Here is a 24,110-nt window from a genome sequence, read left to right as displayed (position 1 = left end):
TGTGCTCACTTGTGCAGTGGGGAACTCAAATACTGCACGGATACAGGCACCTCAGCAACTGGCTTACAGAGCACTTTAAATAACATCGCCTGGGAAGGTGCACAAACAGAGGGGAGACGCCTGCCAAGTTTAACCAGCTCAAAAGGTTATGGCAGCGAGGAAACTTGCGGCGCGGAGTGAGGCTTTCTCCCGTGGTTCAGAGTTAGATGTAAAAGAGAAGGTAACCTGCAATTGCACTGCCTGGCGATAAAGTGGAGGTCTATAATGGGAAAACCCCTGAGTGTTCAATTGTGTTTAAATTGTGCTGTTCTGTTAGTTTTCATGAATTATGAACATTCCATTGTAATCCACTTTGATCAATTTTATTGGAACGTAGCAGAATATATAAGACTGCATCTATAAAATAAACAAATGTTGTTTAACAGAAGTCATTGGGTTTTTTTGGACCTGGCTGATTCTGCCTGCTGCTTTGGGTTTCCAGTTCAAACTGGAACTCAACTCTTTTAGACTAGGGTGCCAGGAGCCTTCACACATTCATGAATACCAGGGGACATTTCCCCTATTTTATATTCCCTTCTCAATGTACTTCCTCCGTTTTTGCACAGAGGACATCCACCAGGATCCCTTCCAGAACCTGACGTCTAGCCACTAGGCATTGCCATTGCACACTGGTTTGGATACCCTCCTCCAGGGGCTTCAGGTGCCACCTGCTGCAGCATCCCTCGGGCCCAGTACCCATTGCCCTCCACATGCCAGAGCCAGGGGGCCAGGCACTACATGGATGCTGTTTTACAGTAACAGGGAATGCACGCCAAGGACATAACCGCTCCTCTTTAAGACTGGTCAGATTTTGTGGGACAAGGTGGAGAATTGCTACTTGAGTTAGGAGGAGAAGACACAAGGATTGACTTTGCAAATTGCTTCGTGATGGGGTTGGCTAATAGCTCAGTGGCAGTGATGTGTGCTGCCATGACAAGGAAACTGGGATTGAGTCCTGGGCTCATGTTTTCTGCTCTGGTCATCTGAGGCTGGGAATCCTGGAGACCTGCTCTTTCTTCAGGATGTAATCCAGCGTGTAAATAGTGGATGCAGAGCAGAATTCTTGTTAATTGTAAACCGATCCGATATGGTTATTTACTATGAAGGTCGGTATATAAAACTGTTAAATAAATAAATAAACTAAGATATTTCAAATACAACTCGTTATATAAAAAAAGATATTCTGATTCTGCTGCTATCACAGTCACAGAAACACAAACTCCTTTACTACCAGGTGCATTGCTAAATACAAAACCTGAAAAAAACAAAAAACACTCAGTACATGTGTAGCAAACCCTCCCTACCATTGCAATACTAATTCCCAGAACTCAAACAGCAATAGCCCTTCCTGTGAAAAGGCAGCAGTCCAGCACCAATGCATGTCCTATTGAGAATGAGAAAATGCAACAAAGAAGATTGATACAAATCCCTTCCTACTAGTAAAATACCTCACCTCAGTCACACATACAGATCCGACCTTCACCAAAGACAGAATAAAAGACCACAAATTACAAAAGAAGAGGCAAAAACTGGAATGGAAACCTCAAAAAGCCCCTCTGCATGCAGTGCAAAACTGGAGAGCTAGAAACAGAAATACATATCCTCCTACACTAAGCAAAGTAGAAAGAGAGAAGAAATGCACATTCCCAAAACTGACATATTATGGCTCTTGCACCCCATCACTCCTCTTCGACGCCTCCTTCATCCTTCACTTTTCCCCAATTACTCCCTTTCAATAATCTGCTCACACTCACATCCCTGCTCAGCATTCCTGACCCCCCAGAGCACTGCATGCTTGACGCTCCCTACCCCTTCATCCCATCTCCCTGCCTGTCCAGCTACCCCTGCCCCCCGTTTCCCACCCCTTCCTGCTCAGCAGCCCCCACACTCCCTCTCCGTTCCACCTTCATCTTCCCAGCATCCCCACCCTCCTTTTCCCCACCTTCCACAGTGTGAAGAGATATCAGCAGCATCACTCCCAAACTCAGCAGGGGAAGATAAAGTGTGTGTCCCATCAGGCCCAGACCAGCAGGAGCTGGCAATGTCTCCCTCTGATGTGGGTGAAGGAGGAAACAGCCTCCCACTGGGTCAGAGAGAAGAGAAGGAAGTGAGAGTTGCCTCCCATCAGACCCAATGTAAGACTGATAAGGAGGCAGCCGTCTGCTGGCCCTGCGACACACTGCCCAGGACCTCACAACACACCAGTGTGTCCCTACACACCTCTTGAGAACCACTGCTCTAGGCAGCACCATGGGAGACCGGCTTTTTCCTCGGGCTGCAATTCTGCATGCAGTGTTCTGGGAGAACTGGCATTCCTCAAGCTGCAATTTTGTGCATCACTGCCAAAGAATAACTTGCTGCAGGAGACCTGCTATAATCCTGCATGCAGTGTTGCAGGACACTTGCTCTTCCCTCAGGCTGTAAGCCTGCATACAGTGCTGTGGGAGTTCAGCTTTTTCCTTGGGCTGTAATACTGCATGAAGTGCTATGGGAGACTGGCTCTTTCCTCAGATTGCAATCCTCCATGCAGCGCTGCAGGAGACTGGCTCTTTCCTTGTGCTGCTGTAATCCTACATGCAGTGCCCTTCAGACCTGCTCTTTCATTTCTGCATGCAGTGCTCTGGGAGACCTGCTCTTTCTTCCAGCTGTAATCCTGCATGCAGTGCTCTGGGAAACTGCTCTTTCTTCCAGCTGTAATCCTGCATGCAGTGCTCTGGGAGACCTGCTCTTTCTTCCAGCTGTAATCCTGCATGCAGTGCTCTGGGAGACCTGCTCTTTCACCTCTGCATGCAGTGCTCTGGGAGACCTGCTCTTTCACCTCTGCATGTAGCGCTCTGGGAGACCTGCTCTTTCACCTCTGCTTGCAGCGTTCTGGGAGAGCTGCTCTTTCTTCCAGCTGTAATCCTGCATGCAGCGCTCTGGGAGACCTGCTCTTTCACCTCTGCATGCAGTGCTCTGGGAGACCTGCTCTTTCACCTCTGCATGTAGCGCTCTGGGAGACCTGCTCTTTCACCTCTGCATGCAGTGCTCTGGGAGACCTGCTCATTCCTCCAGCTGTAATCCTGCATGCAGCGCTCTGGGAGACCTGCTCTTTCCTCCGGCTGTAATCCTGCATGCAGTGCTCTGGGAGACCTGCTCTTTCTTCCAGCTGTACTTCTGCATGCAGTGCTCTGGGAGACCTGCTCTTATCTCCGGCTGTACTTCTGTATGCAGTGCTCTGGGAAACCTGCTCTTTCCTCCAGCTGTAATCCTGTATGCAGTGCTCTGGGTCAGCTGCTCTTTTCTCTGGCTGTATTTCTACATGCAGCGCTCTGGGAGACCTGCTCTTTTCTCTGGCTGTACTGCATGCAGAGCTCTGGGAGACCTGCTCTTTTCTCTGGCTGTATTTCTGCAAACAGTGCTCTGGGAGACCTGCTCTTTTCTCTGGCTGTATTTCTGCATGCAGTGCTCTGGGAGACCTGCTCTTTCTTCCAGCTGTAATCCTGCATGCAGTGCTCTGGGAGACCTGCTCTTTCTTCCAGCTGTAATCCTGCATGTAGCGCTCTGGGAGACCTGCGCTTTCACCTCTGCATGCAGTGCTCTGAAAGACCTGCTCTTTCACCTCTGCATGCAGTGCTCTGGGAGACCTGCTCTTTCACTTCTGCATGTAGCGCTCTGGGAGACCTGCTCTTTCACCTCTGCTTGCAGCGCTTTGGGAGACCTGCTCTTTCTTCCAGCTGTAATCCTGCATGCAGCGCTCTGGGAGACCTGCTCTTTCACCTCTGCATGTAGTGCTCTGGGAGACCTGCTCTTTCACCTCTGCATGTAGCGCTCTGGGAGACCTGCTCTTTCACCTCTGCATGCAGTGCTCTGGGAGACCTGCTCTTTCCTCCGGCTGTAATCCTGCATGCAGCGCTCTGGGAGACCTGCTCTTTCCTCCGGCTGTAATCCTGCATGCAGTGCTCTGGGAGACCTGCTCTTTCCTCCGGCTGTAATCCTGCATGCAGTGCTCTGGGAGACCTGCTCTTTCTTCCAGCTGTACTTCTGCATGCAGTGCTCTGGGAGACCTGCTCTTATCTCCGGCTGTACTTCTGTATGCAGTGCTCTGGGAAACCTGCTCTTTCCTCCAGCTGTAATCCTGTATGCAGTGCTCTGGGTCAGCTGCTCTTTTCTCTGGCTGTACTGCATGCAGAGCTCTGGGAGACCTGCTCTTTTCTCTGGCTGTATTTCTGCAAACAGTGCTCTGGGAGACCTGCTCTTTTCTCTGGCTGTATTTCTGCATGCAGTGCTCTGGGAGACTTGCTCTTTTCTCTGGCTGTATTTCTGCATGCAGTGCTCTGGGAGACCTGCTCTTTTCTCTGGCTGTACTTCTGCATGCAGTGCTCTGGGAGACCTGCTTTTTTCTCTGGCTGTACTTCTGCATGCAGCGCTCTGGGAGACCTGCTCGTTCCTTCCAGCTGTAATCCTGTATGCAGTGCTCTGGGTCAGCTGCTCTTTTCTCTGGCTGTATTTCTACATGCAGCGCTCTGAGAGACCTGCTCTTTTCTCTGGCTGTACTGCATGCAGAGCTCTGGGAGACCTGCTCTTTTCTCTGGCTGTATTTCTGCAAACAGTGCTCTGGGAGACCTGCTCTTTTCTCTGGCTGTATTTCTGCATGCAGTGCTCTGGGAGACCTGCTCTTTTCTCTGGCTGTATTTCTGCATGCAGCGCTCTGGGAGACCTGCTCTTTTCTCTGGCTGTACTGCATGCAGAGCTCTGGGAGACCTGCTCTGGCTGTATTTCTGCATGCAGTGCTCTGGGAGACCTGCTCTTTTCTCTGGCTGTACTTCTGCATGCAGCACTCTGGGAGACCTGCTCTTTTCTCTGGCTGTATTTCTGCATGCAGTGCTCTGGGAGACCTGCTCTTTTCTCTGGCTGTATTTCTGCATGCAGTGCTGCACGAGACATGCTGTTCCTCTGGCTGTAGTCCTGATACTGTGCTGCAGGAGGTCCACTCATTGCTCCTGCTGTAATCCTGCATGCAGTGCTGTGGAACACGAGTTGGTCCTCTGATTGTAGTCCTGCATATTATGCTGAAGGAGGTCCACTCATTGCTCCTGCTGTAATCCTGCATGCAGTGCAATTCTGCGTACCACTGCATTCTGTTTCCTCTGCTTGTATCCCTGTGTGTAATACTGGACAACTATCTGCTCCTCATGCAATAATCCTGTGTCCTGACTTCTCCTTGGGCTGAGCGGCATTATAAGAAAACTGCCTTTTCTCTGGGATGTAACTGTTCATCTGTGTCCTTTCCTTAGGCTATAATCAAGAGCAGTGTACAGCAAAACATGTCTTCAGGGAATAAATTCATGTTCATTTTCCATTTGTCACTACTGTATTTATGCAGGCCCTCTGACAGTCATTTTAGTGAACAGTGATATCACACATCATCGATTATGACCACCATCAGCAGAAGCCCACTGAAGTAACAGGTACTCCTGGATTTATTTGTTCCATTCTGACATGCTCTCTCCCTCTCACTCAGGATATCCTCTCCTCCTTGATGCACTTGTTTTATAATTGAATCCAAACAAGCAGAAGGTACAGGAGGTCCTGACACTCAATGTATGGCCACCTATACGATCAATATGATACGTTCACTGCTTTGGCAAGGATTCTTCCAAAACCGACAGTAAAGAGTTTAGTTAAAGGGCATTCAGCTCTTTGCCAGTTTGATATCTTGCGAACATGTGGCCTCTATGATTTAGAGGAAGAAGCGTCTCCCAAGAGCACAGTGAGCAGAAGAATAACAGGATGGAGGTTATGGATAGCTGTTACTAGCTCCCATGTCACTTCTGTTCCAGCTTGGAAAACATCACTATCCGGATACCATTAGTGGGTGAAGGACTGGAGCGGAAGATGAGTGGCTCATGTGCTGGAGTACACTGAGCCCAATAGGGACCTGACTCCGGGGTGAGAGGATGCCGAACTGGTGCTGTCCCTCTCAGAAAGGACGATCCCACCTTCAGAGCACAGTCCTGAGGCAGCAGCAGGGTAAAGCCTCTAAGATTTCTGCATCACACTGGCAACATCTGACGAGAAGGAAACCTCTGTATTCCAATTTCAATACAATCTGTGGCCAGTCCTCTGGTTTTTGTTATGGCGCAAAAGTGGGTCCCAAATGGAAAGCTGCAGGAACTGCGGTATTGAAAAGCCTATGAAGAGGACACTGTTCTGGCTAACTTTGTTGAGATATTCAGTAATGCGACAGCACCGCTGCTGAATGTGGCTGCCTACCTTAAAGTTAGCCAGACAAGTTTATCCCGCTAACTTTAGGATTGCTCAATGGCACGACCACAGTTAGCTGGATTAAGTTACCCGACTAACTTAACGCTGCCCTTAAATGCTCTCAGAATGTCTCTAAGTTATCTGGATATGTTCTAGCCAGCTAACTACTTAGCCAGAGAACTCGAAGGCAGTCAGCTAGCGAGAATCTCAAATCATGCCATTTGCCTGGTCAAGTCTGATCTTAGCCAGACAAATTGCCGCTAAATGTCGGCGCTCATCATTGGCTGTAGTTATTTACTGGACACCTTTATCCATAAGTAAGGGAAAACACATCAGCAGGTCCCCAAACGTCAGTGGGGTCACCTATTGAAGACAAGAGGATCTTACCAACATAGAAATTTACCCCCAAAAATAAAAATGGCTTTAAAAAGCTATTTATAGCAGATTTCATCACAGTATGGAAGCATCAGAGTAATCGCTCATCTGAATCAGAGGAGGCTTTGTAAGGCACGACGGCAGCATTATTTCCCTGTGGAGGGAAAATCACTGGGTGCTGCAGTGCACATTGCGCCTTTCATGGCTCTGGGGAGCTGCTTGGGCCACAGAGAAGCAGTCTCCAGAGCAACTGCAATGACCACTGCTGAGCCACGGAAACAAATCCTGGTTTGAAGCAAATGCCCTCCCCGATATCAAAGCAGATACCCCAGAGCTGGCTGGGGAGGCACGACTGGAACTCACACCTAGAACTGGGAATGATCACCCAGCAACCGAGGTGCTTAGCATCTGCAAGTGTTCCTCCAGCCCAGGCTGGCAATCACAGCACAATGCCTAAAAAAGCAGGACGCTGGAAATCAAAGCCCTAATTTCCAAACTCCTTAGCATTGTAAATAATACATGGAGAGCGGCATGAAAAATGCCATTACTATAAAAGAACAAACAAAGCAAATAACAGAGGGGGAAAAATATGCAAACTAGCTCCTGCATTTATAACTTGATATAACACCCCATGGTGTGGAGTGATTTATGGACTGTGCGTCAGCCCTGGACTGCTATAGGAGAGTAAAGAGAGTCTAATGAGACCAGAATTCCACTTACACCACTCAGCATTTGCTTCAGATTGACCTTTCTTTCATGCATGCTCAGTTCAAGTACCAGGCCTGTTTTTGGAGCGGGGAGCATCAAAGCTCTCAGACTAACATCACTGGACACTGCAGTCCTTGATCTGTACAAAGGAACTGATGTAGCATGGGGGGGCAATCTCTCTCCTCCACCTCCCACACACACTCTGCCTCACCACAGAACAGGCACAGCACAGGCAGCAGCAGCAGGACATGCTTCCCTCACACACACACACACACACATATACATACTCTGCCTCACCACACAACAGGCACAGCACAGGAAGCAGCAGCAGGCTAAGCTTCCCTCACACAGACATATACATACTCTGCCTCACCACACAATAGGCACAGCACAGGCAGCAGCAGCAGGACAAGCTTTCCTCACACACACATATACATACTCTGCCTCACCACAGAACAGGCACAGCACAGGAAGCAGCAGCAGGATAAGCTTCCCTCACACACACATATACATACTCTGCCTCACCACAGAACAGGCACAGCACAGGAAGCATCAGCAGGACAAGCTTCCCTCACACACACACATATACATACTCTGCCTCACCACAGAACAGGCACAGCACAGGAAGCAGCAGCAGGATAAGCTTCCCTCACACACACACATATACATACTCTGCCTCACCACAGAACAGGCACAGCACAGGAAGCAGCAGCAGGATAAGCTTCCCTCACACACACATATACATACTCTGCCTCACCACAGAACAGACACAGCACAAGCAGCAGCAGCAGGACAAGCTTCCCTCACACACACACACACACACATACATACTCTGCCTCACCACAGAACAGGCACAGCACAGGCAGCATCAGCAGGACAAGCTTCCCTCACACACACACACACACACACACACATATACATACTCTGCCTCACCACAGAACAGACACAGCACAAGCAGCAGCAGCAGGACAAGCTTCCCTCACACACACATACTCTGCCTCACCACAGAACAGGCACAGCACAGGAAGCAGCAGCAGGACAAGCTTCCCTCACACACACATATACATACTCTGCCTCACCACAGAACAGGCACAGCACAGGCAGCAGCAGCAGGACAAGCTTCCCTCACACACACTGCCCCACCACAGAACAGGCACAGCACAGGCAGCAGCAGCAGGACAAGCTTCCTTCACACACACACACATATACATACTTTACCTCACCACAGAACAGGCACAGCACAGGCAGCAGCAGCAGGACAAGCTTCCCCCCCACACACATATACATACTCTACCTCACCACAGAACAGGCACAGCACAGGCAGCATCAGCAGGACAAGCTTCCCTCACACACACACATATACATACTCTGCCTCACCACACAACAGGCACAGCACAGGCAGCAGCAACAGCAGGACAAGCTTCCCTCACACACACATATACATACTCTGCCTCACCACACAACAGGCACAGCACAGGCAGCAGCAACAGCAGGACAAGCTTCCCTCACACACACATATACATACTCTGCCTCACCACACAACAGGCACAGCACAGGCAGCAGCAGCAGGACAAGCTTCCCTTACATACACAAATACTGCCTTACCTCAGAACAGGCACAGCACAGGCAGCAGGGCAAGCTCCCCTCGCAATCATTGCCCTGACTCACAGCCAGTGCAGCACAGGCAACAGCAATATACACATCCAGTACAGATACACAACACAGGTATCTATCACAAGCTTCTGTCTCACACTGCCCCACCACACAAAAGGTTCAGCATAGGCAGCAGCAATGCAAGCTTCCCCCACACACTGGCCCCCCCTCCCAACAGAAAAGGTGCAGCACAGGCAGCAGCAATGCACACACACACACACACACTGTGTCTGATTGTACGCTGCCTACAGCATTCATCTAATTTTTGCAAATTAGATCGGTAATAACTAAATAAAACAAACATGGACCAGGTTCAAACCCAGGCAGCAACAGTGCATGTTTCCCTTATCCATCCTCTCACCGTAGCAAAGGTACAGGATGGGCAGCAGATGCCACACTGTTATCACTTTCTGCTCTACAAAATGTTTCGTTTTCATTCGTTATTGATCAAAGCGGTGTCCCAGGTAGCACAGACCACGGTAGGTAAAATACACTATATGTCAGTCCCCTGAGACATCTAAGAGGAGACGGGCTCCATATCCCCGTGCTCAACCCCTCAACTACCCAGCTCCGTCAGTGAAAGGCTTTGCGTCCCACTGCCCATCTCAAATATCAAGTAGCAAAACTCCACCTAACAAGATCCATCAATAATTCCTCTGCTAAGTAGCTGTATATAGTGGACTCCATATTTATTTTGTTCTCTTGTATATAATTAACCTCCTCTATCTTTCTTTATTTCTTACAATCCCAGTTCTTGAGCCCTTGTTAATTGTAACTGCATCTCTTCATCACGTTTATTTATGTTTTTGGTTGTATTTTTCACACCCCTGTTTTCCTGTAAACCGACATGATGTGAACGAGTTCTTGAATGCCGGTATAAAAAAACCTTAAATAAATAAAAATAAATAAATAGGAAGGCTCCCGCCGTCTTTTGAGTAAATGTTTGGGGGAAGAGAATTTTCAAAATCAACTGTCCAAACATTGCCCTCCTTCACAATACGGCTAAAAGTCTGTCATTGCCCCCCAAAATGTATTTTAGGCATAAATCCCCCCTTTATCACCAGATCTCATCTAGCAGCCCCCCCCACCCAAGCCTCCAGGCCTGTGACCCCCAGCAAGACCCATCACCCACCACTTTCTGGAACTGCTTCTCCTTGCGAACGTCCACCATCACCAGGCCCTCCTTTACCAGGCCCAGGCCCACGTCGTTCTTGGAGTCTGCGAACTGCAGGGTGACGTGCGAGCAGCCCACTCCCGCATACTCCACGTTCAGCAGGCACTGAGTGTTCTGGATGTCCCGCACCACGCTGTCCACCGCATCTGCCCGGGCGTCATCCTGCCAGCAAGAAGGGGAGCAAAGGACTTAGTAAGAGATGAGAAGTCCTGACATCCCCTTCTCAGAAGAGCAGAAGAATTTCTGTCCTTATTTGTCCTGGCCCGGGAGCCCTCAACAAGGAGCTGCCATTCACTAGCCTACTTCTTGCCCCCTCCAGCTGAGCACTGCGGTGAATTTCTGCAGCTACGAAAGCAGGGTGCAACTTCCTCAGAATCACTTCCGGGGCTGCTGATGCGCTTGACATCGACTTAGAAAAGCCAGGAGTGCCCCCTTTCCCCATCCCAGCACCTACCTCCTCGGTAGCAGGCTGATGCAATAACCTGTGCATTAAGAGCCTTCAGAGCATAGTTTTAATGCACAGGTTAAAAATTGTTTAAACTCCCAATGCAGTAAGCTAATGCTATGCTCATGCATCAGGGGTTAAAACGTGCGGTCCTGCATCCGGGCCACAAGGGGTTAACAGCAACGGGTTTCTACACAGCAAGGAATGGGATACTGAAGGCAAATGTTCTAAGAAGCAGGATCCAATCATCATCGTCCTAATTCACATATCATGCAGCACTTCAAAAAGCATGCACAGACAGCGGATTAGAGGGCCAGGCCTAATGATTACTGCAGGGCATGCAGGTAGGCATTGCGCAGTGAAAAACTCACAAGGCACTGGAAGGACAGGCCCCATCGTATACTTACATCCTGTGGCACCTGGATGAAGGCAAACGTGTGCTCCACAGCCTGCGCGGAGAGTGTGCGGACGCTGAAGGATGGCGGGAGAGTGCCCAGGCGGGTGGAGGGGAGGACCTCCCTCTGTGCAGAGAGAAAACAAAATGAGAACAAATGAGAACTAGGCGGCCTGCAATGAACGACTACACAAAGGAGGCGCACTGTGAACAGAAAACAGGGTAGAAACCACTTCGGGGCGTTCGGAGAACCTGTAGTGAAAGCACTTTGAACATTTGGGGGACCTGTGGGGTTGGGCATGGTCGTTTCCTCCTCCTCTTTTTGGGTTTCTGACCCCCCCCCCCCCCATCAGAACCTGCACCGGGCCGGCCGAGGCGGTGATGACCCTCAGACTGCGCACGCTTCCCTCCGGAGCCCAGCATTAGTGAACTTTTCAGACAGCCGCTAGCTATCACAGTTGTGCCATGGCTGAAATGTCCCCCGTCCCCCAATTTATTTTTTAAATGTGGTTATTATTACCACCAGCAACTCCTACACTGAAGCAGTCAGGGGCACAGTCGTTTCATCCTTTAATGGCAGGGAGTCTTCAGTGGGGAGGTTGAACTCTGAATTTAGCAAGCTTTGGACAGGAATATTTATATCTTTTAATTTGTTTTACTACTCTATAAACAGACTAATGCCAGATCCTCCCCCGCAGCACGGACCATGCCTCCGTCCCATCAGTGTAAGGCCTTGCTGTCCCTTCTTAAAGGATCATTTTCTTTCCTGCCCAAGCTGCATCACCATAACAATAGACCAGCAGTCACCTGCCTTGTACAAATTAGAGAGCTGGGTGCACAGAGCCTGCAGGGCCATCAGCTAGGTGGGGAGGAGAAGCTTGCACGTCTAGTGGGAAGGGGGCTGAACTGGTAGCTGCGATCAGATGGGGCAGGGAAGAGGGAGAGTGGACTGGGCAGTCACAGCTCCAGCAGATCAGAAACCAAGATAGCGGCAGGAAAGACAGGGGCATTATATGACTGACTTACACTAGGGGAGGGAGAGCTGTGGAGAATCTCAGACACTGGTTTATCCGCGGAAAGCCAAAGAAAGAGGTATGCCAAAATTGGTGATTGTTCTAGCTGGGAGAAGAATTACTCAGAAAAGGCTTTTGGTAATACTGTGGGGGCCTTAGAAGGATAAAACATTCCTATTCCCCCCAACCTGTCCTCCCTCGGCTTTCAGCTTTGCAATGCTTGAAGAAACAGATTACATGTACCCAAAAGCTGCCTCTTGAAATCTGTACCCTAAGTGCAACTGTGACATCAGCAGCCTTCGCCCCTCATCTCTCTGGGTTTCAGTCAAATGACGGCGGCAGTAAGTCGCTCCAGATTGTGCTTTGCTGGGGCAATAAAACATGCTGCATAATATATATATTTTTTTTAACAGGTTAAGCAAACGTCTATGCCCCAGGCCACTCCCTCCCCTCTACACACACACACCCTTCTGCAACTCCAGGCCGCCTATGTGCAAAGGGTGAAAAAACAGAGCAGCTACCATGTCAGGGATGAAGCAGAAAGCTACCAAAAACCCAATCTGCTGCAGCTCGGACAACACCCGGCAGCCCCGAAAGCCAGGTTATGCAGCAAAACCTCATTAACCCTACTGCTAACCAACTGGGGTCTTCAAAACTTCTCTTCCCGTTCTTAGCTCTTCTGTTAGTCTTATTCGTATGTCCTCATTTCTTTTTTTTTTTGTCCTAATCTTTCTATATCTATAAGATGTGCTCCTTTAATTATGACCATGTTCAATAATTACAAATTTCCATTCAAAGCCAACTGTTCATCCTCTAGTGGCCCTTGTGCTAAAGGCCAAGAACAAATATAAATATTACCAGACAAAACGGACCGATAAATACAGGTCCCGTGGCCGTGCGATGTCCATGTCCCAAAGCCATTATTTTGGCTGGGGACTTCCTTTGGCGAGGAAGTCTGCCTGCTCCTTACGTGAAAGGCTGCGTCTGTGGGTCCTAGCGAGGGGAAGCAGGTCTCTGGCTTGTGCTGTGGGCACAGAGTCATTTGTGAAACACGAACAACCAACCCATCCCATGAAGAACAATATCCGGTGACACAGAGCCCGGAGGACAAGGGGATGTGCAGCTGGAACAGCTGGAGCTGTTGCTTGATCCCAGCAACATTCAACCAACCAAAATATCTTTGTATTTTACAGATTCGGAAATCCAGCCAGGCTTTAGCTAGCCTCAGTCTGGAAGGGTTTATGTCAAAAAGGTAAACTAAACCGAAGGGCAGAAGCAATTCGCTTGCTAATAATTGTTTTCTTCCCTGAAAAATAGCTTTTCTTATCCTATGGGTTTCCAAAAATATGAGACTTTAGATTCAAGGATTTTGTTTTGAACTTTAATTCTGATTGCACCCTTCAGTTCCAGAATTGGCCTTGGTGCATGTTTTCAGTACTGAATTCCCATCAAGGACCTGATGGAGAGGCCGCAGCGTTTGTGCTGCCCATGGCACAGGCTCTGGCCTAGGGACAGGATGTACTTCGTCTGCTCTCGATTTCCTGCTTTTCCTTTTGATCTCAGGCTGAAAGGTTTGCTGCTTCACCCAAGCAGTTTGCCCACACTCGAGCAATTCACCATGGGGGAAAAAAAGGGGTGGGAGAACCATAACAGACCAATGCTCCAAATAAAACAGATGCCAGATCTACTACCTCACAGACTCTGCCTTTCTGCTCTTCTAACACCGACTTATGGCCCAGCCTCGGGTGGGAGAAACTCTCGCTCGTTAGCTGCCACCCCAGGCTCTCTCCATTCCAGCTTTTCCATTTCTAACTGTGGTTTCATCTGTTCAAAAGTATTGATTTAGTGTATTGCATTTTACTGCATTTTTCACTCTGAATTTAAACTGTTTTGGGCAATATGTCCGTGTGAAATTCGCTACATAAAGTAAAAATGTGCTGTAAATATATTATTCCCTTATGCAAGCAACATTCAACTTATGTTTTCTTTGTCTTATTTTTAAACAGAAAACTGTTCTGTTTTCCTGTGTCCAGTGCTGAGGGAGGTATGATCCTATGTATCGGAATAAAGGACAGCTCCCATTTCCAACAGCTGTCATCTAGGCTCAATGTTGAAAAAGTCGACTTGCCTTTTCTACAGGCTGTTACCCCCATAGCAGTCTTAAGAACGGGCCCCGTGCTAGCACACGGCCGTGACCCACTGGACTGGATTCCTGCGCCTCAGACTGTCAGAAGCCGGGAAAACAGTTCCAGTGGCACCTACTGGTTTGGCTCATAAGAACACGTGCGCTGGGGTAACGGAGGGAGCCCTGCTGGTCCCTACCTTTCAGCCGGAGGACTGTCATGATGGACTAGATGGAGGGAAGGAGGAGGAACTCCAGGCGCCACAGCCCAGTTAGGGTAGATTCTGATTAATCTGAAAATACTAATGAGCATGAGGAAAGCACGATGCACGCGCACACACAAAGATACTTGACAACTGTCCATTTCCTGCAGCTGTCATCATGTGCAAGACCATGAAATAATCTAAAATATTTTGAAAAATTACAATAAAGGTATTCGTTATTTTCTCATCCACCTGAAAGCAAGCACAAGTTTACTGACTTCCATTTCATGTCATTCAAGTAACGATGCCTTTCGAATTATAAATGTGTAATATACCTGCCTTGCATTCTACAACAGCAGCTAACAGGCTGCAATTTTACTTGGGCTCTGTCGAAATGAGAGATTAATGAAGGTTAGCAGCAGCACCACCACCACTAAAGCACAGCTCTCTCCTCTGATATTGGGGCCCCTACATGCCAGGCAGATCCCTGCCCATCCTAGGTTATCATAGACCTCTTTCACCGAGAGGCACATACCTGACAGCCTAAAAAGAGCCAAAGTGAGGCCAATGTAACAACACACAACCTAGATCCAGATGACCTTAGCAATTACCACCCAAGCTCCAACCTACCTTTCCCTAAGCAAAATCGTGGAAAAAGCTGTCCCTTCAGATAACTGAATGCCAACAGATTACAAATGCCCTCAACCTACAGCAGTCCAAATTCAGACCCCACCACAGTACTGGGACTGTACTAATAAGCCTAGTAGACAAACTAAAGGCTCTGCATAGGCCATGAATAACCCACCATACTAGTTCTCCTGGACCTCTGCTGATTTCAACACTGTAGCCCATGATCTCTTAATCACATGCTTGAAGGATCTAGGGCTAGCGGGCTCAGTGCTTTCAATGGTTCAAACCCTTCCTTCACAATGTCTTCCTGGGCTCACTGTTATCAAGTGGTGTACCACAACAACTGGTGCTCTTACCCTCACATTTGTTAACATTTAGATGGCCCACCAGATCATGATCCACTCACACTCTAGTCAGCATCCAACCTGTGACTCCTCTTGGCCCAGACCCAGACAAAGCAATCAAAAGCCTCAATGAATGCTTACGCAAGCAACTCCAACTAGCAAGACTAAAAGAAAATACTGGTGTTGGAAAAACAAGTCCTACCCACCCTGGCACCAAGGTTATGTTTAGCTCTCCCCTTCAGCCATCAAGTTCAAAACCTAGGTTTTTCACTAGACTCAAACTTCACAGCTGAGGCCAAAGTCTGAGCAGTGATTAAAGCTGCTTTCTTCAAACCACACCAACTACGATATCTCTGGTCTCTTCTCAATCACTCAGCCTTTACAACAGTAAGTAATCCAGGCCGCTGTGATTTTCCACAGGGACTACTGCAACTCACTGTTCCTCAGAATGCCCATCAAACTGAACAGACTGCAACTTGTATAAAATATCGCAGCATGATCTTTGAGCAACAAAAACAAATTTGACACGATTGAACCTACCCTAAAGGCCCTCCACTGGCTCCCTACTCTCTGCAGTATGAAATTCAAAACCTGAACTGTAGCCTACAGGGACCTCTCTCTACCACGCATCTCTCTACCACAGCGATCATCTCACCACCCCTCCCCCCCCCACTGCCATTCTGCCCCGTATGCGCGCTGTCACAAACCCACCTAGTGGTCCTACCCTGAAGGAAGAAGGCCTTGTAAACGCCAGTTTGAAAACTTTCCGAGATGGTGCATCAGTCCTATGGAATGCATTGCCACTGAATATAAGACAAGACCCACACCCTCCAGCCTTCAGAAAGCTACTAAAAACATGTTTTTTCCCATTCAGCCTTTGGTCCTGCACCTTAAACACCCTCCCAACCCCTGCGAACAACTACTCCACCTTACCAGTTACCCCTTAGGTCCTTCAAATCTCTTCCTTTCCTGAAGCTTTCAGCCCCTCCCCCATCCTCGTATTTCCTCCCCTAACTCCAAACCTATGATGTCACTTCCTCTGGCAAAATATGGACTCCACGTTTACCTAGTCGACTTACCTCTGCCAAACCCCATACTTTCACATGTATATGTATAAAGGTCAATATTCAAAGCCATTAGATGAATAATTTACAAGTCATCTAACTGGCAAGTTTTTTAATACTGAGCCACTTATCTGGCTAGATCTAGTTAACTTCACTGGATAATTTAGATGTACTTCAGAGCAGGTGTAAAGTTATCCAGCCTTGTGTAGATGGATAGTTTGCTATTTAACCGGCTATCTTCTAATCAGTATTTATCCAGCTAAGCGGCAGCGCCTGCTGTCACTTATGGCCTGCCAGGGATTCCTTCCTCCCCTCTTCCCAAGTTAAAATGTGCATTTTAAAGTTTTTGCAAGTTTTTTTTAAACTCCAGATGCATCTGCATAGCATTAGTTTACTGCATCGGAATTTAAAAAAAAATTCATCTGAGCATTAAAAATAAGTGCTGAAAACCTGCACATCACATATTTCCTTGAAGCACTGCCCTGTAGAAGCGGAGGAGAAAACTGAATTTGGCTGCATCACTCTGCTGCTGCCAGAGAAGCACAGCCTGAGGGAACTGCAAGCTCTAGGCCAGGGTTCACTGTCCTCGTCTTTTCAGACGACAGTTTGTTTCACCCTTGTTTTTCTTTTTGATTCTGATGAAGCTATGATTAGAAAATGAAAGAAGACAAAAAAAAAAGACGGAAAGAAAGCAAGCAAAGATCCAACTCCTGGACGTCATTTAGCAATTAAACTTGAAAGAGTTCCTGTTATTTTCAATTATTATTTAACATTAGAAAGAGCAGAGCAGAACGAGCCAGGTCTTTAAACTGCTTCTCCTACCTCCCTCCCCAACCTCAGTGAGTCACTGCACCACTTCGCCTCACGCCTCCCCCCCACCATTCTTCGGTGGATAAATATCAAGAGGATGCAAAACAGTTCTTATACTGATTAACTGTGTTATCCCAACAGTCTGCAGCCCCCTCTCCTAATGGCTTTGTAGGAGGAGGGAAACTAACACTTTTCTACTAATCACCCGTCTGTGCCAGAATCCACAGGGCACGTGCAGCAGCACATTTAGTAACTCCTCCTGTGGCCGCGCTGCCCTGACTCCTCCAGGCAAACAGCTGGGCAGGGTGCCAGACCTGGCTGGGCACATGCATGCAGATCAGCATCGGGCAGGAGGTTCTGGCTACAGAGTCCCGTGGCCTGGCCATTTCCCTACTGCATGGAACCTGTTCTGAAGCTGTACCTTGGGGTGTGGATCACTGTCCCCTTGTCAGGCTATTCACACACCTTTGGGTGACCCTGACGCTGCACCTCAGGGAAGTCACAGTTACTGACATATCACTGCCATGCCGTGCCAGGTGTAAAGCTGTACCTCAGGTGGTCACTGTCCTCTGGCAGACTGAAAGATATTTTATGAACGTCAATCTGTCATTAGTCTAGCCTCTTGCCCATACAGTATCGCTATTCATCTTTCACTCTCTATCTTCATCCCCTGCATCATGCGTCCAATTCTCTATCCTCTCTCATTTCTTCCCAGGTTCTTCCCGATCCTCATCCTGCCTGCCCCCCACCTCATCTCCATTGGGCTGCAGCAGGTATGACTAAGATGGTATCATATAGACAAAAGGCATTCCATGTCAGCCAATGGGGAAGAGGACCGGCCACAGGGACCGGGAGCACGTGTTCTCACAGTGCCCGCCTGCCAGCTCTTCTGTGGCCTGTCAAGGCAGGAACGAGTGTGGATCCTATGCTAACCACGGGGCTTCTCTTTTGCAGCTGAGGAGGAGGCACCAATACATCTCTTTCTCTCACCAAGCCAATGTGGGGCACAGAAAACTTGCAAGGGAATGCAAACAGAAAGTAAAACCTACGTTTTTTAATCAGAACTTAATCATCGGTCTATTGCAATAGTGAATACTAGGTTTCCCTTAGCACACGACTCCAGTGAGAGATTTTAGTTCTCATTCTTGAATCAATTAGATCACAACCAGAGAATGAGATTAGTAAATTAAAGTTAATCTCATCCATGAGCATCTCTGCCTTTCCACCACTTCTTCTAATGGTAAACAGTAGCACCTCTATCCCAGGGACACTGTTGCTATAGAATCCCAGACAATCCCTCACCCATTGTCTGCAGTTTTATAAGTCCAAGTTTATTTGAATTATTTAGAGTAAACAATGTAAAATGTCTGTAAGAGTGGGAACTTCTTTAATATGATGCATAGGTATCAAGGTGATGGCTGACAGATATCACTAGTCCTGCATGCACCATTCAGAGTACCAGAGTGATGAATTTCTCATTCTGGTTTCAATTTCTCCTTCCACCATTATAGTTCATATACATCCGTCCTCTGTAACTTACTCAAGGGCGATGTAATAAAATGTAAGTAAAGAACGTGCCCTAAATCCTAGTGCATATTTTATTTACACATGTGCTGAAAAACGAGTACCCCCCCCCCCACACACACAGTAAGCTAATGGTATGCAAATGCATTGTGAGTTTAAAAAATTGTGCATATATGTGAGTGAAAATGTGCATTCAGCCTACTGCATTTTATTATATAGACCCCAACATGATTTCAGAACATAAAACACGATCAATGTGTACTAAAATAAAAAGGAAGACATGGGGGGATGTGTTAATGGAAGGGTGGGGTAAGTAGTTGGGTGGGGAGTATTAGTGCAAACATGGGTTATAGGGGTCTCAGAGCTGAGTCCTTCAAGCTTGGCAGTCTGGACTTGGGTACTCCAGTGTTTAGTCCATATTTTTTTAAACTTTTATTCCACCTCTCACCCAGGAGTTAACTCATATTTCTAGGCCTCGTGATAGTCTATGGTGCTGTGCCAGTGTAGTCCTGTACCTGCAGGTCCCAGTCCAGTGGTCCACTTTGGACAAGGGAGACCCATCCTGGATCAGCATCACAGACTAACACTAGCCCCAGAAATGTGAATTAAATTTCCTCCATCTCTAATCCAGGAGTTGAACTGTCAGCACTAAAAAAAATATGAGTTAAGCATTCAGGACTTTAATAAACCTCCTTGTACTGGGGAGTAATAGCTAATGCAGTCATTAACATGGGGCCTACATAGATGATTGCTAATTTGTCTGCAAATTTTACTTCTACATGTGCACACATTTTCATGCTCCAAAATCATTATTAAATTGTGCACAAAACTGTGTGTTCAGCTAACACACCTTATTACATTGCCCCCTCAGAATTTACTATCAGCATTGTAATTGGGAATTTTATTTATTTTTAAAAATATATATTTCACATACTCTGAGGTTCACAGCAGATTCCATAAATACATACATGACGCATAAGAACAAATAAAAATATACAAATTAGGACAGTGTTAAAATGAAATGACAAAAAACCAATAAAAATAAAACTATAAAAATAAAAAAATAGCATATACATAAGCATAACAAAATCATAAAAAAACCAAAATAAAAGTAACACAGCTTTAGCCAAATTTGAACTACAATTAAATTGACTTTTTGGTAAAAGCTTTCTTGAAAAAATAGGTTTTTGGGACTTTTGTGAACTGTGCCACATCAACAAGGACCCAATGCAAAGAGCTTCTGTCTCTCAGAGAATGAGTCTGATCTCTGGAGCTAGAGTGGCAGACTTGGAGAAGCTGAGGCAGACAGAGAGGTATATAGATGAGACCTTCAGGGACACAGTAGCCAAGTCCCAGCTCCAGTCTGGCAGCCTTGGTGCTGCCTTGGAGGAGGAAGGTCTCATGATCGGAGAACATCAACCTGGTGCAGCAGGAAATGATCCTGTAGCAAGGACATGCTCTCCAGGTGGTGCATTGTCCTCTCACACCAAGGATGTGTCTCCCAAGGCTACTGCCCAGGAGGGAAGGGTTAGATCGGTCGACATAGTTGGCGATTCGATTATTAGGAATGTAGACAGCTGGGTGGCTGGTGGGTGTGAGGATCACCTGGTAACATGCCTACCTGGCGCGAAGGTGGCAGAACTCATGCATCACCTAGATAGGATTTTAGACATTGCTGGGAGGAGCTGGCTGTTGTGGTACATGCGGCACCAATGACATAGGAAAATGTGGGAGGGGGTTCTGGAAGCTGAATTTAGGATCTTTAAGTAAAAAGCTGAAATCCAGAACCTCCAGGATAGTGTTCTCTGAAATGCTCCCTGTTCCATGCGCAGATCCCCAGAGGCAAGCGGAGCTCCGGAGTCTCAATGCGTGGATGAGATGATGGTGCAGGGAAGAGGGATTCAGTTTTGTAAGGAACTGGGGAACCTTTTGGGGAAGGGGGGAGTCTTTTCCAAAGGGATGGGGTTCCACCTTATCCAGGGTGAAACTAGACTGCTGGAGCTAACCATTAAAAAGGAGATAGAGCAGTTTTTAAACTAGAACAAAGGGGAACGCAGACAGTCACTCAGCAGTGCATGGTTTAGAGGCAGGTATCCTCAAAGGATACTATTGAAGCATTAGAGTTAGGGCATCCCAACAGATAGGTTCCAATAATAAGAAAAGTAGTCCAAGTGCCTATAATTAAAAACTCATCTGAGCTAAAAGATTCTCATTTATCTCTGTCAACTGAAAAGTAGAATGAAAATACAAACAAAAAACACACTTTGAAATGTTTGTATGCTAATGCAAGAAGTCAGATGGGAGAATTAGAGTGCATAGCAGTGAATGATGACAGTCTTAATTGGCATCTCAGACACATGGTGGAAAGAAGATAGCCAATAAGATAGTGCTATACCGGGGTACAAATTATATTGCAATGACAGAGAAGAGCATCTTGGTGGCAGGGTGGCGCTTTATGTCTGGGATGACAGAGTGCAACAGGATAAAGATCCTACAAAAGACTAAATGCACAATCAAATCTTTATGGGTAGAAATCCCATGTGTGTTGGGGAAGAGTATAGCGATAGGAGTATACTACCATCCACCTGGCCAAGATGATGAGACGGACAGTGAAATGCTAAATTAGGGAAGCTAACCAAACTGGTAGTTCAGTAATAATGGGAGATTTCAATTACCCTAATAATGATTGGGTAAGTGAAACATCAGGGCATGCTAGAGAGATAAAGTTCCTGGATGGAATAAATTTTAAACCAAACCCCCCCCCAAAAAACCAAAATAAAAAAAAAACAACCCCCCCCCCCAAAAACAAAACAAACAAACAAAAAAACAACAACAACAGACCGCTAGAGACTAAAAGGTAAAAATTCTGCTGTAAAAAGTGCCAATAAAAGAAATCTTTAAAACCTTCAACTCTAAGAAAACCTATTAAGAAGGTTAAGGGAGCGCTAACTTCCCTATAAACATCTTTTAAAAAAAAACAACACTTTTTTTTTACTGCCTTTTTGAAAGTAGAATTACAGGTAAGGCCTCTGATCTCTTCATGAAGGGTATTCCACAATAATGATCCATCTACCGAGAAGGCACGTTCATGAGCCTCATCTACATAGATCAGTTGAAATGAGGGTATCTCAAGCAGCAATTTATTACCCAAATGGAGCAGACAGGAAAGAGTTTAAATTTATTGTACTGAATTAATCCAAGGTATATTGTTATTCAAAAACTTGTGAACCAACATTTCAATCTTAAATTTAATACATCAACTTATAGGCAGCCAATGAAAGCATTACAAAACTGGGGTAAATATGATCCCGACTGCTAAGACCACCTTTAATTCTATCTACAGAATTCTGCACTATCTGCAGAGCAGGCAGCTGATTGGCTTGAAGACAAACAAATAGTGAATTACAGTAGTCTAACCCATTTATTATCCAAGTAAGTACAATAATTTGGAAATCATGAGCAGGTAAAATAGGTTTTAATTTGCATAAAATCTTTAGTTTCATAACTGATTTCAACTGGTGTTTTATAGTCAGCATGTGGCCAAAATAATCCCTAAATTCCATAGGAAAAAGGACACTTTGATGTCACACCTGGAAGATTAAAAACTGCAAGGATATCATTCACAGGAAGCCTGCTCAAAACTAGAATTTCTGTTTTTTCAATATTCAGCGTTAGATGATTATCAGTTAGCCAAGCTTGAATAGTGGAAAAGCTTATATTCAAATACTTGCTGGTTGCTGACCATGAAGAAAGTTTAGTGATAAAATACTGAATATCATCAACATAGATCCAAAGCAAAGGACTGATCCAAGGACCTGAACAATTATTGTTAATTAATTTATAAACTAATGTTGAAATGTTATACTTTATGTACCATTTCATAGGGAGCCAATGTAGGGGCAGAAATCACGGGAGTTTATATGTTCAAAAGATTTACTGCTCATGAATAGTCTAGCTGCTGCATTTTGAATTATTTGAATGGCCCTTAAAGTGGACACTGGGAGGCCAATCAACAAAGAATTACAATAATCTAGGCTCGCAAGCAACATGGCCTGTAACAAAGAATGAAAATCATTGCTATTAAGTGATGGTTTCAACCTTCGCAACATGCACAGTTTAAAACAGGTGGTCTTCATGAGGGCAGGAACACGAGGTTTCATAGAAAGCTCAGAATCAGGGATTACTCTAAGATTACGGACTTGGGATGTCACTGATAAAGTGGAGCCCTCAAAATTAAATTCCACTGGATCCTCTGGAGCAGAAAACCTCTTCAAAATATTTCCAGTTTTTTTCTAAATTAAGAGAGAGCTGATGATGGGATAGCCATGGTTGATAAACAGAAAGCGAAAATTCTGAGCTGACTGCCCGGTGAATGTGAATATGGTTCAGCACCATGGACAGTATCTGCTCACTACCGGCTGGGACTCTGTTACTAGGGGGAAGTGCGTGCAAGGAAGCAGGGTGTCAAGCAATGAAATGGCAGGGGGTGTTGCTGTACAGATCAGGTTGTGATGGTAGTATCAGACCAGCAGCCAGGGTCTCTGTCTGGCAGGTTGCGCAGGGACCTGGGCGATAATCTAAATAACCAGCAATGCTGGTATGGCCAATTACACAGCTTTGAGGTTAGATGCGAGAAAGGTGGGGTGAGGCCAGGAACTAAGAGAGTATTTTGCATGCTCTCCTTGCCAGGACTAAGAAAGAGAGACTGTCCTGGATAAGAAGAGAGAGAGAGAAACCTTGCAGCAGAGGCGTAGCAAGTGTCTCCGGTGCCCGGGGACCAACGCATTTGTGCTGTCCCCCCCCCCCCCCCCCCTGCGCCCACCTTTCTTCGTGGAGAAATGCTTGCAGTCACTGAAAATCACACTAACACAAACCCCAGAAAGGAAACGAACTGACAGACTGTTGTAGCTGCCTATGGGGCACAAGCTTCCCTGCCTGCAGACAGCCCCGCCTATAGAGTTCCCTTTACCCCTTCCGACTCTGTGATACTGCAAGCAAACAAAACCATTCCTCTGATAAAGCTGGAGACCAAGAGTCAGTTACGTCACAGTTCTTCCAAATGTCCACGTTTTCCACTTCTGACCATCAGGGGGAAAAGAAAAAAAAAAACAAAACATTCCAAATGTGTCCTTTTTTCCAGACCTGCACACATCACTGCAGTCTTATTACAGCACACTGCCTGCTCTGTCCCCTCACAAAATAGAGAATAAGTGACCACAAATCAGAAGGAGAAAAATGGAGACAAACGCTGAACTGGAAAGCCCCCAAAACAGTCTCTGCCTGCAGTATAACAGCAGAGAAATAAATAAAAATTGCATTTTTCCTGTACTGAAAAAAGAAATCCAGATGTACATTTCCCAAAAATG

General features: G+C 46.6%; 1 protein-coding gene across 1 annotated transcript in view; it reads right to left on the bottom strand.

Moving 5' to 3' along the window:
- SND1 (staphylococcal nuclease and tudor domain containing 1) overlaps positions 1-24,110 on the bottom strand; it is a 1,835,638-nt gene that overhangs the window by 58,833 nt on the left and 1,752,695 nt on the right. The window contains exons 21-22 of the mRNA XM_029615915.1: positions 11,048-11,161; positions 10,154-10,357 (exon numbers count right to left, since the gene is read on the bottom strand). Of these exons, the coding sequence (XP_029471775.1) occupies positions 10,154-10,357; positions 11,048-11,161 (318 nt within the window). The remainder of the gene's footprint in view (positions 1-10,153; positions 10,358-11,047; positions 11,162-24,110) is intronic.

Source organism: Rhinatrema bivittatum, chromosome 9, assembly GCF_901001135.1.
Source record: "Rhinatrema bivittatum chromosome 9, aRhiBiv1.1, whole genome shotgun sequence".
NCBI classification, from domain to species: Eukaryota; Metazoa; Chordata; class Amphibia; order Gymnophiona; family Rhinatrematidae; genus Rhinatrema; species Rhinatrema bivittatum.
The sequence above is the reverse complement of the archived record's forward strand: the minus strand, read 5'-3'. Positions and strand labels throughout refer to the sequence as shown.